Source organism: Telmatherina bonti (genome assembly GCF_933228915.1).
Source record: "Telmatherina bonti genome assembly, chromosome: 7".
NCBI classification, from domain to species: Eukaryota; Metazoa; Chordata; class Actinopteri; order Atheriniformes; family Telmatherinidae; genus Telmatherina; species Telmatherina bonti.
In genome coordinates, this window is record NC_136625.1 from 39,576,741 (window position 1) to 39,591,525 (window position 14,785).

General features: G+C 44.4%; 1 protein-coding gene across 1 annotated transcript in view; it reads left to right on the plus strand.

Annotated features, from left to right (window-relative positions):
* Positions 1-1,167: 1,167 nt before the first annotated feature.
* Positions 1,168-14,785, plus strand: part of xkr4 (XK related 4) — a gene marked incomplete at both ends in the record, with an annotated part of 29,860 nt that continues 16,242 nt past the window's right edge. Inside the window, 2 exons of the mRNA XM_079243282.1 lie at positions 1,168-1,862; positions 11,378-11,577. Coding sequence (XP_079099408.1) covers positions 1,168-1,862; positions 11,378-11,577 — 895 coding nt within the window. The remainder of the gene's footprint in view (positions 1,863-11,377; positions 11,578-14,785) is intronic.

Sequence of the window (14,785 nt, forward strand, 5' to 3'; positions counted from 1 at the left end):
GTCCTAGATCCAGAATCAGTTCTGGATCCAGAGTCAGTCCTGGATCCGGAGTGGGTCCTAGATCCAGAATCAGTCCTAGATCCAGAATCAGTCCTGGATCCAGAATCAGTCCTGGATCCAGAGTCAGTCCTGGATCCGGAGCCAGTCCTGATCCGGACTCTGGGTCCTGGATCCAGAGTCAGTCCTAGATCCAGAGTCAGTCCTGATCCGGAGTGGGTCCTGGATCCAGAGTCAGTCCTGATCCGGAGTGGGTCCTGGATCCAGAGTCAGTCCTGGATCCGGAGCCAGTCCTGATCCGGAGTGGGTTCTGGATCCGGAGCCAGTCCTGATCCGGAGTGGGTTCTGGATCCGAAGTGGGTCCTGGATCCAGAGTCAGTCCTGATCCGGAGTGGGTCCTGGATCCAGAGTCAGTCCTGATCCGGAGTGGGTCCTGGATCCAGAGTCAGTCCTGGATCCGGAGCCAGTCCTGATCCGGAGTGGGTCCTGGATCCAGAGTCAGTCCTGATCCGGAGTGGGTCCTGGATCCAGAGTCAGTCCTGGATCCGGAGCCAGTCCTGATCCGGAGTGGGTTCTGGATCCAGAGTCAGTCCTGATCCGGAGTGGGTTCTGGATCCGAAGTGGGTCCTGGATCCAGAGTCAGTCCTGATCCGGAGTGGGTCCTGGATCCAGAGTCAGTCCTGGATCCGGAGCCAGTCCTGATCCGGAGTGGGTTCTGGATCCGGAGCCAGTCCTGATCCGGAGTGTGTTCTGGATCCGGAGTGGGTCCAGGATCCAGAGTCAGTCCAAACGTTTTGCAAACAGAGAAGAAGAAGGAGGGCAGATCTGCAACCATCTGCGTCTACAAACCATGACATCATCTCTACCTCCCCACCCTGGCTGACCCCCCCCACACACACCGCAGCATCAGCACCGCTGCGATGAGGAAGATGATGATGGCGGAGAGGAAGCTGATCATCCTTCCAGAGGAGACATGGAGCCAAATATCTGCGCGAGCTCTGGGCTACGACCAGTCCTCCTCCCTGCCTCCATCCTGCATTGTAAGCAGACGGCGACGATGAGGAGCTAGTCGGAGGAGGAGGAGGAGGAGGAGGAGGAGGCGCGCGCTGAAGGGTGTCGACGGACAGAAGCGGGGTTAAAGACAAGCAGGAAGATTTCTGGATCGCAATCATGGCGGCTAAGTCTGATGGAGTGCTGAAGATGAAGAAGAGCGACGTGGCCTTCACCCCGCTGCAGAACTCGGAGCACTCCGGCTCGGTGCAGGGGCTCCACCCGGCCGGACCGCTCCACTCCGCCGGCAGCGGGGACGCGGAGCTGGCCAACGGGGAGTCGCGGTGCTGCGGCGCCGCGGGCTCCGGCTCGGCGTGCCTCCGGCCGGGCAGGGAGCAGCAGGACTACTCGGTGTGGGACTGCCTCTGGATCGTCGCCGCGGTGGCGGTGTACCTGGCCGACGTGGGCACCGACGTGTGGCTGTCCGTGGACTACTACCTCCACAGAGACTACTGGTGGTTCGGACTGACCCTGTTCTTCGTGGTGCTGGGATCCTTCTCGGTCCAGCTCTTCAGCTTCAGATGGTTCGTCCATGACTTCGGCACCGAGGACGGAGCCGAGTCCGGCGGGGACTGCGCCCACCTGGACGGGAACAAGCTGCTGAGCGGCTCGGCCTCCCACGGAGATGTCACGGCTCAGCAGCACGCGGCCACGCCGCAGAGACAGGCGTCGACCGCCAGCAGGAACACCACCTCCACCTGCAGCGCGAGCGCGGCGCTGCGCGCGCGGAGCGGGACACGCTCGCGCTACTGCTCCTTCTGCGTGTGGTTCGGCCAGTCCCTGATCCACATCCTGCAGCTGGGTCAGATATGGAGGTAGGCCGGGAACTGGGAGCTGCGCGTGGATGTGTGAGTGGACATCATGCGTGAAGTGGCGAGGGGCTCGTGCTCCTTCACCACGGTGGCCTGGAGACGGTGCCCGCGCCCTGCGCGTGGGTTAGGGCCTCAACACGCACTCGCCGGTCAGAAAAACACGACCCACGCCTTCAATTCTAGTTAATATTGGTATTGTGCGCGCGCAGGTATTGTCTTTATTCCGGATCTAAAGCTGTGCTCGTGCTGCAGACCTGGCGTGTGAACCAGCAGGGCCGGTTCTAGAGGGAGTCGGAGAGGGGTGGACCAGCCCAGGGTGCCACATAAATTATTATTCATATATATATATATATATATATATATATATATATATATATATATATATATATATATATATATATATATATATATATAGATAGATAGATATAGATATATATATATGTATTTATATATATATATATATATATATATATATATATATATATATATATATATATATATATATATATATATATATGTATTTGTAGAAATGACACACAGATCAGATTCACGTCTGAAACACACACACACACACACGCATGTTTTCTTCATCTCCACTGACTGAAGTTTAGTGTGTTTGTTTCAGTCAGAAGTAATTCATTTCTTATACATGAAGCCACAAACAGCTGAAAGACCAGGCCTCTATCAGTTTACATCAATTATGTTAGCTTACAAGTAAGATACAATGTGCCCTTTGTGAAGATACAGTTACATAGCTCTTGAAAACACATTTTCTTTTTACATTTAAATGAAGAATTACATTTTGTCAAATCTCCTGACGAAGTTTATTTCTGTAGTTTAGCCCCAAGAAGACAAGACATACACATATGGCAATCTGTTCAGTTATATTTAGTGTTCTGAAGGTGAAGATATGTTTGTACACCTGCTGGAAGAGGGTTTTGTTTCACCTTTGAACATAAGCCCGAGCACCGAAGGCGGTGCAAAGGCCTGTTAAAATCCAAACAATTATTCTTATTCTTCCGACAAAGCAACTGCATTTTGGAGGCCTGAACATGCTAAAAAAAAAAAAAAAAAAAAAAAAAAAAAAAAACTCACCAAATGTTGGATTGTTTTGTAAGAAACTATATCATTAAATTTCACAAGATTTGCTTTTATCTTGACCACTATTATAAATATTGGTTGAGTATGGTCATGATGTGCAGCATTATTTATGCAACATATGACAACATTTCTGTAACACACAGTGTCATTAAGTGTTGTCTTGTGGGTGAACATGTGAGACAAGTTACAAATATCATTAATAAAACAAACAAAAGTTCTTGGAAAAAAAAGTTTTTGACCAATCACAGAATGTCGTGGTTTTCAATCCAGATACTTCAGCTTTTAAATTGACGCTAATCCAGATATCTTTTAATCCAACAAAGGCTTGCCTCGAACCCTTCAGTGTTCCAGTTTCCTCAGTCGCTAACGTGGTTGGCAGTGTCAGAGTGTGGCTCTGAATCCATGACAGTTCATTACTGTCCAAAACGAACCTCAAGCATGTTCTGAATAGCATATGTTGTAGCCAGATTTTCTCTTGTTGACAGAAAGTATCTAACATTAATATCCACTTGTTTTACTAAATGTTTCTCCAACATTTTGTATAATTTAGGAAATAGTGGACATATCTATATTTACAGTACCAGCTTTCCTCACCAACGCCAGCTCAGCTGGTTTTTGGTGCCATGGATAACGACTTATTCCAGCCATAAAGGAGCCTGTTTTTCTCATCACTTGTTGATCTTTGGCTGCTCCTGATTGGACATTACTGTCAGTTTAAGCTCTCTGATTGGTGGAAAGTCTGACAGGAAGTGTCTTCATCATCATGTTCAGGTGAAAATAGAGGTCTCTTAGCAACACGGTGGTCATGGTGATGAAGATGTGAGAAATAAATATAGGTGATTGTTGATTATTTGTTCGAGTTTGATGATGGATGGATGGGTGGATGGATGGATGATGGGTGGATGGATGGATGATGGGTGGATGGATGGATGGGTGGGTGGATGGATGGATGGGTGGGTGGATGGATGGATGGGTGGGTGGATGGATGGATGGATAGGTGGATGGATGGATGATGGGTGGATGGATGGATGATGGGTGGATGGATGGATGGATGGATGGGTGGGTGGATGGATGGATGGATAGGTGGATGGATGGATGGGTGGGTGGATGGATGGATGGATGGGTGGGTGGATGGATGGATGGATAGGTGGATGGATGGATGATGGGTGGATGGATGGATGATGGGTGGATGGATGGATGGATGGGTGGGTGGATGGATGGATGGATAGGTGGATGGATGGATGGGTGGGTGGATGGAGCAAGGGCTGCCCCTGCTCTGACTGCATGGGTGTTGCTGTGGGGGCTGTCCCTGTCGGGTGGGTCGGGATCCAGCGCTGCAGCCTTACAGTTGTGGCATGGGTCCTGTCTGTCCGGACCTGGGTGGCCCCCATGGTGATGGCCTGGGTGGTCGTGGTTGGGGGTAGCCCTTTGTGTAGAGGCTCACTGAGAATATTGTTTCCTTATCTGGTGCACATCTGGTACAAATGCACCAGGCCATTCATCTTCTTTTAACTGTTATAGGGCTAATAGGGCATGGGTGAGGGTGGTTGTGGGTGGGTGAAAGGGGATGTGTATGTGTGTGTGTATGTGTGTGTGTGTTTTATCTATTTTGATGTAAATTGTTTTATCATGTAAAGCACTTTGTATTGTTTTTAAGCACAAAAAGGGCTATACAAATAAAGTTTGATTTGATTTGATTTGATTTGATTTGATTTGATGGATTATGGATGGATGGATGGGTGGATGGATGGATGGATGGGTGGACGATGGATGGATGATGGGTGGATGGATGATGGATTGATGGATGATGGATGGATGGATGGATGGGTGGGTGGATGGATGGATTGATGGGTGGATGGATGGATGGATGATTGATTGATGGATGGTGGATGGATGGATGGATGGGTGGGTGGATGGATGGATTGATGGTGGATTGATGGATGGATTGATGGATTGATGGATGGGTGGATGGATGGATGGATGGATGGGTGGATGGATGGATGGGTGGATGGATTGATGGATGGATGGATGGATGGATGGGTGGATGGGTGGATGGATGGATGGATGGATTGATGGATGATGGATGGGTGGATGGATGGATTGATGGGTGGATTGATGGATGGATTGATGGATGGATGGATTGATGGATGGGTGGATGGATGGATGGGTGGATGGATGGATGGATTGATGGATTGATGGATGGGTGGATGGATGGGTGGATGGATGGATGGATGGATGGATTGATGGATGGGTGGATGGATGGATGGATGGATGGATGGGTGGATGGATTGATGGATGGATGGATGGATGGGTGGATGGATGGGTGGATGGATTGATGGATGATGGATGGGTGGATGGATGGATTGATGGGTGGATTGATGGATGGATTGATGGATGGATGGATTGATGGATTGATGGATGGGTGGATGGATGGATGGATTAGCACAAACACCATCTATTCACAACTCAACGGTAACTTTCACAGCCCATGTTCATGTTTATTACACAAAAATATCTGATGAAACAATTTGCAGCCATTCTCATAGAAAGTCGCCTCTTTTCAGGGGCTGAAAAAGTAACCAGGCAAACCTTCAGATCAATAAACTGTTCATTTTTAACATTTTCTCAAGAATCCTTTGCAGGCCATGGCTGGAAGTCACTGATAAACCAAACAAGGGTTTTCTCTTCTGCAGTGCTTTGTCAGGCGTTACTGCAGCCGTCTTTGTGGGTCTTTCTGCTCGATTTTTTGTCACTAGAAAGCGACAGAATGCAGCTCAGTCCGGTTGAGATCTGGTGATTGGCTCGTCCACTGCAGAATAATCCTCTCCTTTGCTTTCAAACACTACTGGGTTGCTTTCGGTCGTTGTCCATCTTTCCGACCTGGACAGAAAAAAGTCTCGATAACGTCATAGTTTATCTGGCTGCTTCTGTTCCCTGTCACGTCTGAAATGGACATCAGTACCCTGAAGCTACTGGAGGCAATGTGGCCCAGTGATCACACTGCCTCCACCATGCTTCACAGAGGATGTGATGCGTCGTTTCCAGCTGCCTTCCTGTTTCCGTCCAGCCATCTTTCAGGTTTGTCTTGCTTTGCTCCAGAACTTGGCTGCTCTAGATGTTCTTGGTCTAATCTCACCCTTCTGTTTTTAGGTTGATTCCTGGTTCCGTTGTGTCTCATCTTGTCTTCTGTTCATGGTGGAGTGTTGTGAGGAGTTTTCTTCAGCACGGATAGAATTTTCTTCCATGGTTTTCCAAGCCTTGTTTTATTTCCTGAGGTCACCAGGTCACTCCTTTGTTTTCCAGTCAAAGGATGGTGTGTTTCGCTCCACTCAGAGCTGCTTTGATGGCATGTTGTAGGTTCACAGCATGAGCTTCCAAAAACAAATGTCATGTGGAAATGTGGAATCAGCTGCCGACCTCATACCTGTTGATGATGATAATGATGATGGATTCAGTTGGGAGTAGAGTAGCCAAGAGATAGTCAAATGTCTTATGATGTTTGGTACCTTGAAAAGAGACAGCAACATTTTAAAGATCTGTATTTTTAAGTCCTTCCTGGTGTTTAGATGGGAAGACCTTCAAATTCAAAAGCTGAGAGTTGAAACATTGAATGAAATAACATATAATAACTAGAAAAGTGCTCTTCTTGCAGAAGAGAAAATGGGGATGCCCTTTTACACAGCACAACTATGCAACTTAATTTATTATGGTAATGCATTGGGATTTAAACCCACGAACATCAGAACAAGAGTCCATTTCCTTAATCACTACACCAGCATAGATCTCCTCTGCACTATGGCAGAATCGTCTCAATTTTTTCATCATTGTAATCAAATTTTTTTTTGTCTTTAGACTTTCTGCTGTGTGTAATCGGCAAAAGTGCTTAAGATTTAAATGTGTAAAGTAGCACACAAGATCTATTAAACATAGATCAGCATAAGGAGAAGAGATACAACCAACTGATATATGAAAATCCAGCACCTGGATTTGAACACACAACCTTGTGAGTGAGGGGCTATTCATTTTACCACTATGCCACCAGTGTTCTTCTACTCATCCTAGCAGGAGCACTAATATTTCTTACCACTGGTATGGGATTGCCTTTGCCACCAGTGTGTCATCAGCAGAATTGCCAAAAGATGTAAATGGTTGAACTGCTGTCAAGAAGCCAAAGATTATTTTAAATAGTTTTAAATACAACTGAAATTCTAAAGTCAGCAGTTAAACTACATTAATCATTGCAGAAAACCATTAAGAACTGCTTGTGTAATCAGTTCAAGACTTTATTGTTCAACGTAAGCAATGTTGTTTCATTTTAAGCACTTTAACAACAAAACTGTAATATTTAACCGTCATTTCTGAAGGTTTTTTTTTTTTTTTTTTTAAATTTTTTTTTTTACCTTGAACTAACCCTTTGTATTAATTGCACAACTTTTGAGAACAGGATGCACAGGATATATCTTATTTGTGCAGACAGCCCACACTAACTGCACAGTTTGCGGCCATAGCCAAAAACAAAGCCAAAGCTCTTTGATCAGATCAGTCCACAGCACTCTGTGTGCATAACTGACATACCATTACAGTGTACAATATTCAAGACTGGATTTGATCCCTCTCCTTGTATACCAATATGTAGGCAAGGTAAGTTTATTTGTATAGCACCTTTCATGTACAAGACAATTGCCTTGTACATGAAAGGCACATGTTCACAAGACACATGTACCTGTGTACCGGTGCAGAAAATGGACCAATCGCTGAGCTGCATTTTCTGTTTTGTTCAATCACAGGAACGGATTTGAAAAATTGACAAAAACTTGAATATCTTAAAAAGTTTAAATGTTACATAGACCAAAAGTCATAGCACATATCTCCTGAATGGGCCGAGCAGTTTGACATTTGAATGGTTGAAATGAGACAAAAGGTGTAGGAGGAATAGCGTTTCAAACATTTTGCAGGAAAGACCACTTTGTTTCATTTGAAGCATTTTAACAATTTAAAATTGAACTGTTATTTCTGCACAGTTTCATTTTTACAATATATAAACACTTTGTATGAAGTGTTTAACTTTTCAAGACCGGCATTGCACAGACGTTATCTTACATGTGCAGACCGCCCATACTTAAACTACACAGTTTGCATCTAAAGCTGAAGCTTTTTGATGGACCAGTACACAACACTCTGGGTGAAAAAACTGACATATGACCATGCAACACAATGTTTAATATAGGATTTGAACCTGCAGGGTTTAGGATGTGAATGGTTGAAGTGACTTGAACAGTGCAGAAGGAGGAGCATGTCACTAGTACTCTTAGTTGCACCTTGGAAAAAGCATTGACATTTTTCCAATTGGGATGGGAAGGACTTTGTTTTTCACTTCCAGCACAGTGGAATTACTGGGATTGCAAAAACATGTGAAAGGTTTAACTAAACTCCAGTGAAGATGTGAAAGACCTGGTTCAATGTGAAAAACTTTTTTTTTTTAAATGTGTTTAAGATTTACCAAAGTGTTGCAGGGAACATTATTGGAACAAATCCTTCATATTTAACTGTGACATTTGTAGATAAATTCCTTTACTCCTTGAAGTGTGCAGCTGAGACCAATAGTTCACATTGAGTAGTCTGCAGAACTGCACACCATCACACAAGCAACAGCTGACAAATGACAACAGATCTATATGTTAAATGCTGCATTTAAACCCGTGCCTTGTATGTGTACCTGCGTCTCGGTGCAGAAAATGGACCAATCGCTGAGCTGATTTCTGTTTGGTCCAATCACTGGAGAGGATTTTAACATTTGGCAAAATTGTGAATAACTTGAAAAGTTTACATGTTAGAGAGACCAAAAGTCATAGCACATATCTCCTGAATGAGCTGAACAGTTTGATATTTAAATGGTTGAAGTGAGACAAAAGGTGTAGGAGGAGACGCGTGACAAACATTTTGCGGGAAAGACAATGGGGACGGGAACTTGATGAACCGCACTCTGCAAACTGGTGCTGAGCTCTGAAACCCTGTTGAAGCTGTTTTCAGCTCATTATGCAAAAAACTGACAAATCACAGAGCTGAATTTTTGCAACGTCCAGTGCACAGTGGGTTTGAAAGACTTTCATCCAATTACAAGGCTGAATTAATTTTTTACAAAATGCTTGATATCTCAAAAACTACAAAGATTTGAAAAAACAAAAGTTGTAGCACACATGTCCTGAAGGAGCTGCAGGGTTTGAGATGCGAACAATTGAAGTGACCTGAACGGCGCAGGAGGGTCTGGCGGAATAATAATAAAAATGGCAGAACAGGATCTCAATAATGTGAGTGCCCCATTGGCATTCACATTATTTAGTTAGCTCTGATTGCACAACAGCTACTTGCATATTTAGAGGCGTGTCCTTTTGATTGACAGGTTGATTGATCTCCCGCTTCAAGTAAGAACTAGAGCAACAGCGGTTTTTATTCAGTTAACCCCTTAACAGTCACCCCCAAAATGGCAAATACGCCCAAAAAAGACATACCCAAATTAAATTAGATGCTGTTCTTGAACCCTTTGGAGTATATTCAAAAGCATGGTCTCTTTATAACAGGGGTGGGCAAATCCGGTCCTCGAGGGCTGCAGTCCTACAAGTGTTGGGAGTTTCCCTGCTTCAACACAGCTGATTCACATCAGACTTGATTAGCAGACTGCTGCAGAGCCTGACATCCAACTACACTAGTCTGCTAATTACCCACTGATTTGCTGCAGCTGATTTGCTGCAGGGAAACTCCCAACACTTGTAGGACTGCGGCCCTCGAGGACCGGAGTTGCCCACCCCTGCTTTATAAAGACAACACCCTAAGGCAGGGGTGTCAAACTCCAGTCCTCGAGGGCCGGTATCCGGAAGGTTTTTGTTGTTTCCCTCTACCAACGCAGCTGATTCGAATCAAATGCATCCAGCAGCTTCTTGTCAACCTGTTTTTAAGTCTTGGTCAGGTGTGTTGGTGCATGGAGACAGCAAAAACCTTCAAGATACTGGCCCTCCAGGACCAGAGTTCAACACCTGTGCCCTAAAGTTTTACCCTGAGCTTTCAGATGTATTGTAACTGTAACCAGCATAAAGTTATTGAAGTTGGAACACAAGGAAATTTCAGGTTTTTTCCCTCGTCTGAATTTCTCTTCTACTTTGTCAACATGCTGCTCATGGAGAGATGGAGATATGGACTGGAAAATCAGATGGAGCTGTAGCATGAAGCCTTTCCTATGACCAGTTAAAATCTGGTGACAATAGCAGCCACAATTATTATTCTATGAGGGCTTTACTGTAAGTATGTTCATGCGCTCCCCAAAGTGGCCATTTGGAGTCTCCAACTTCAATAAGCTATAACTCCAGAACACTTCAACATACAGTCATCAATGAGACTCTAATGAAAGGTGGCATCAAGAGGAATCTTGTTATATATTCATATTTACTATCAGTATTATTGAAATTCACCGGGTGATGCATAAACACACTAAAAACTTATTTTTTCTACTGTGCATTATAATAAAAGAGTCAGAATAAGTTTTACGGTCATCATGTTTATATATGTAAACAATATAATGCCATGTTATGTAATGCAAACAAAATGTAATAATAAAAACACCAGAACACAATACAATTTACATATTTACATTAGATTTGAACTATTGTTTGATAAAGAGTGTTTGTAAAAGTAAAGTAAAAATCTGTAGAGCAGAATATGTAGCTGTTATGATGAGCAGGGGTCCTGGTGGTCTGAAGGGCAGGAATGTAGTCTTCCTCTGGAAGGAGCTGGTCCTTCTTCATCTGAAGAGCTGCTGGGTTTCCATCACAATCACATGACAGACTAATAAAGACAAACAAGAAGTTTTTATCCCACATTAGTCCTGCGACTGTAATAAGTGTATGTTCTAACAGGCACGCATCGCTGCACACACAGAGTATGGAAGCGGTCCACACACACGCAGATAAATCAGCAGCAGCTTATTTTTATTCTATGCTTACCTCAGTTAGCTGGTTAGCTCCTGTTATCTCCGGGTTAGCTCGGTTAGCTCTTAGCTACAGAAAGCTTGGAGTTCGCTAGATGTCAATCATCCACCTCTCAGCTCCACCTCTTTGCCCATATTTGTATTTTCCGGGCGAGACGACACGCATGCCCCTGCCAAGATGGTGATGGTAGGAACCGCCCACCGAGCTTCAATTCAGCTCTTCAGAAACCTTCGGGTGACGTCACTGAGGCTCCGCCCACCTTTTATTTACAGTCTGTGGCAGGAACAAATGCAGCATGTGGTCATCAAGACAAAATCACTGGAACCAGCAGAATAACATATTACCAGTTCACACAACACCACATTTCACCACATCTACTGTTCATCCACCTGATTGATTAAAGAAACCATTCGTCATCTCTTTACTTCTCACTTCCAGGTATTTTCGTACTATCTACCTGGGAATACGAAGTCGTCAGAGTGCTGAAACAGAGCGGTGGAGGTACTACTGGAGGATGGTGTATGAGTTTGCCGACGTCAGCATGCTGCATCTACTGGCAACCTTTCTGGAGAGCGCCCCCCAACTGGTGCTGCAGCTGTGCATCATCATACAAACACACAAGCTCCAAGCGGTGCAAGGTAACAAACAGACACACATGCACACACACACTGCTGCCACGTTTATAACCCAAACTCATCCATTTCATTTGTGCCTAATTATTTAGGTTATCCGCTTTACCTACTTCTGACAGTGAGCCTGATTAAAGGATCATCAAAATTAGATATCTGGAAGTAATCTGATTCATTTAATAATCTGACCTGATGCATCTACATTCACATCTGAGTTGCAATATTTGCTAAATGTGCATATAAGTTCCAGTCCATTAAAACATTTCTTTTGCCGGGCGTAGATCATAACTTCCTGGTGTTTTCGAATAATCTCCTCTTTGCTGAACGTGCACCCACAGTCTTAGCGTTAGCCGCTAGTGTGGGAGATAAGATGCTAAACAGACTGGTGGAACAAAGATTTGGAAGCATTCTACTTGTTTGTAATCAGACTGCAGCATGTAATCCTGTTTTTCTTTTGCGTTCCACTAATGCTGTAGCAGCATAACACCTGCCTTTAATGGAAGATGTTTAAAAGATGGAAGCAATGTCAAAACACACCTGGATTTCTCCACAATACTCCAATATCTTTGTTCATACACATCGTACATTGTGGTTCTTAACACAGGCTGTGGTTCTTGGTACAAACTGTGGTTCTTGGTACAGGCTGTGGTTCTTGATACAGGCTGTGGTTCTTGATACAGGTTGTGGTTCTTGGTACAAACTGTGGTTCTTGATACAGGCTGTGTTTCTTGATACAAACTGTGGTTCTTGATACAGGCTGTGGTTCTTGGTACAAGCAGTGGTTCTTGGTACGAGTGCTGGGTCTTTGTACGAGCGGTGGTTCTTGGTACAGGCTGTGGTTCTTGGTATAAGCCGTGGTTCTTACTACATTTTGTGGTTGTTGGTACGAGCTGTGGTACTTAGTATGAGTTGTGGTTCTTAACACAGTCTGTGGTTCTTGGTACAGGCTGTGGTTCCTGGTAAAGGCTGTTGTTTTTACTACATTTTGTGATTCATGGTACAGGCTATGGTTTTTACCACACTTTGTGGTTCTTGGTTCAGGCTGTGGTTCTTGGTACGAGCAGTTGTTCTTGGTTTAGACTGTGGTACTTGATATGAGCTGTGGTTCTTGTCACAGGCTGTGGTTTTTCGTACAAACTATGTTTTCTTGGTATGACCTGGGGTTCTTGGTACAGGCTGGGTTCTTGGTATGATTTGTGGTTCTGGTGCAGGCTGTGGTTGTTGGTGCCAGCTGTGATTCTCAGTACAAGCTTTGGTACTTGGCATGAGCTGTGGTTCTTGTCACGGGCTATGGTTCTTGGTATGAAATGTGGTCCTTACTACAGGCTGTGGTTTTTGGTACAAACTATGGTTCTTGGTTTGAGTTTGGGGTTCTTAATACAAGCTGTGGTTCTTGGTTTGAGATGGGGTTCTTGGTACAGGCTATGGTTCTTGGTATGAGATGTGCTTTTGGTATAGGCTGTGGTTGTTGGTACAAGCTGTGGATCCTGGTAAAGGCTGTGGTTTTTACTACATTTTGTGATTCTTGGTACAGGCTATGGTTTTTACCACATTTTGTGGTTCTTGGTTCAGGCTGTGGTTCTTGGTACGAGCGGTGGTTCTTGGTTTAGACTGTGGTACTTTTGATTGGTTCTGGTGCAGGCTGTGGTTGTTGGTACCAGCGGTGGTTCTTGGTTTAGACTGTGGTACTTTTGATTGGTTCTGGTGCAGGCTGTGGTTGTTGGTACCAGCTGTGGTTCTCAATACAAGCTTTGGTACTTGGCATGAGCTGTGGTTCTTGTCACGGGCTACACTCTCAAAAATAGAGGTACAAGATAAGGACATTTCTGTACCTATAGGTACATTTTAAAGAAATGTTCTCTCAAAAGTACAACACTGGCCTTTAAGAGACCAGAAGCACACCTTCAGAGTACGAAAAAGGGTTCAAAGTGACATAAAGTACAAATTTGTACCATTTCGACCGTAAGGGTACCTGCAGCATTGAAAAATGTAATGTTAATGGCTGTAATGTTACAAACTAGAGCAGAGTTGAGTGATGACAGTAGTACTACTTAAGAGTCATTTACTGCACCAGACAATGAAGGTCAGATGCTGCAAACTAAGTGTATGGCTGGTCAGTATTTTGAGTTTTTGAAGATTATTTCTACATTAAAGATAAGATAATATTGCTAAGTGGAATGGACCAGGCCTAATGCTGTGGAAAACATAAAAAACATAACTTGATAAGGTGAGGTTGAACTTGATAAGGTACAAAAATAGACCAGAACTGAAGGGTACAGAAATGTCTCTCAAAAGAGTACACCCCCAGCGACAAGCATTTGTACCTTTTTAGGTACAAGCTGATACCTCTACTTTTGAGTGTGTATGGTTCTTGGTATGGAATGTGGTCCTTACTACAGGCTATGGTTTTTGGTACAGGCTGTGGTTCTTGGTATGCGCTGTGGTTCGTGTTACAGACTGTGGTTCGTGTTACAGACTGTGGTTCGTGTTACAGACTGTGGTTCATGTTACAGACTGTGGTTCATGTTACAGACTGTGGTTCTTGGTACAGGCTGTGGTTCGTGTTACAGACTGTGGTTCTTGGTATGAGCTGTGGTTCGTGTTACAGACTGTGGTTCGTGTTACAGACTGTGGTTCATGTTACAGACTGTGGTTCAGGTTACAGACTGTGGTTCATGTTACAGACTGTGGTTCTTGGTACAGGCTGTGGTTCTTGGTACAGGCTGTGGTTCTTGGTACAGGCTGTGGTTCTTGGTACAGGCTGTGGTTCATGTTACAGACTGTGGTTCGTGTTACAGACTGTGGTTCATGTTACAGACTGTGGTTCATGTTACAGACTGTGGTTCGTGTTACAGACTGTGGTTCGTGTTACAGACTGTGGTTCATGTTACAGACTGTGGTTCATGTTACAGACTGTGGTTCATGTTACAGACTGTGGTTCGTGTTACAGACTGTGGTTCATGTTACAGACTGTGGTTCGTGTTACAGACTGTGGTTCGTGTTACAGACTGTGGTTCTTGGTATGAGCTGTGGTTCGTGTTACAGACTGTGGTTCATGTTACAGACTGTGGTTCGTGTTACAGACTGTGGTTCATGTTACAGACTGTGGTTCGTGTTACAGACTGTGGTTCATGTTACAGACTGTGGTTCTTGGTATGAGCTGTGGTTCGTGTTACAGACTGTGGTTCATGTTACAGACTGTGGTTCGTGTTACAGA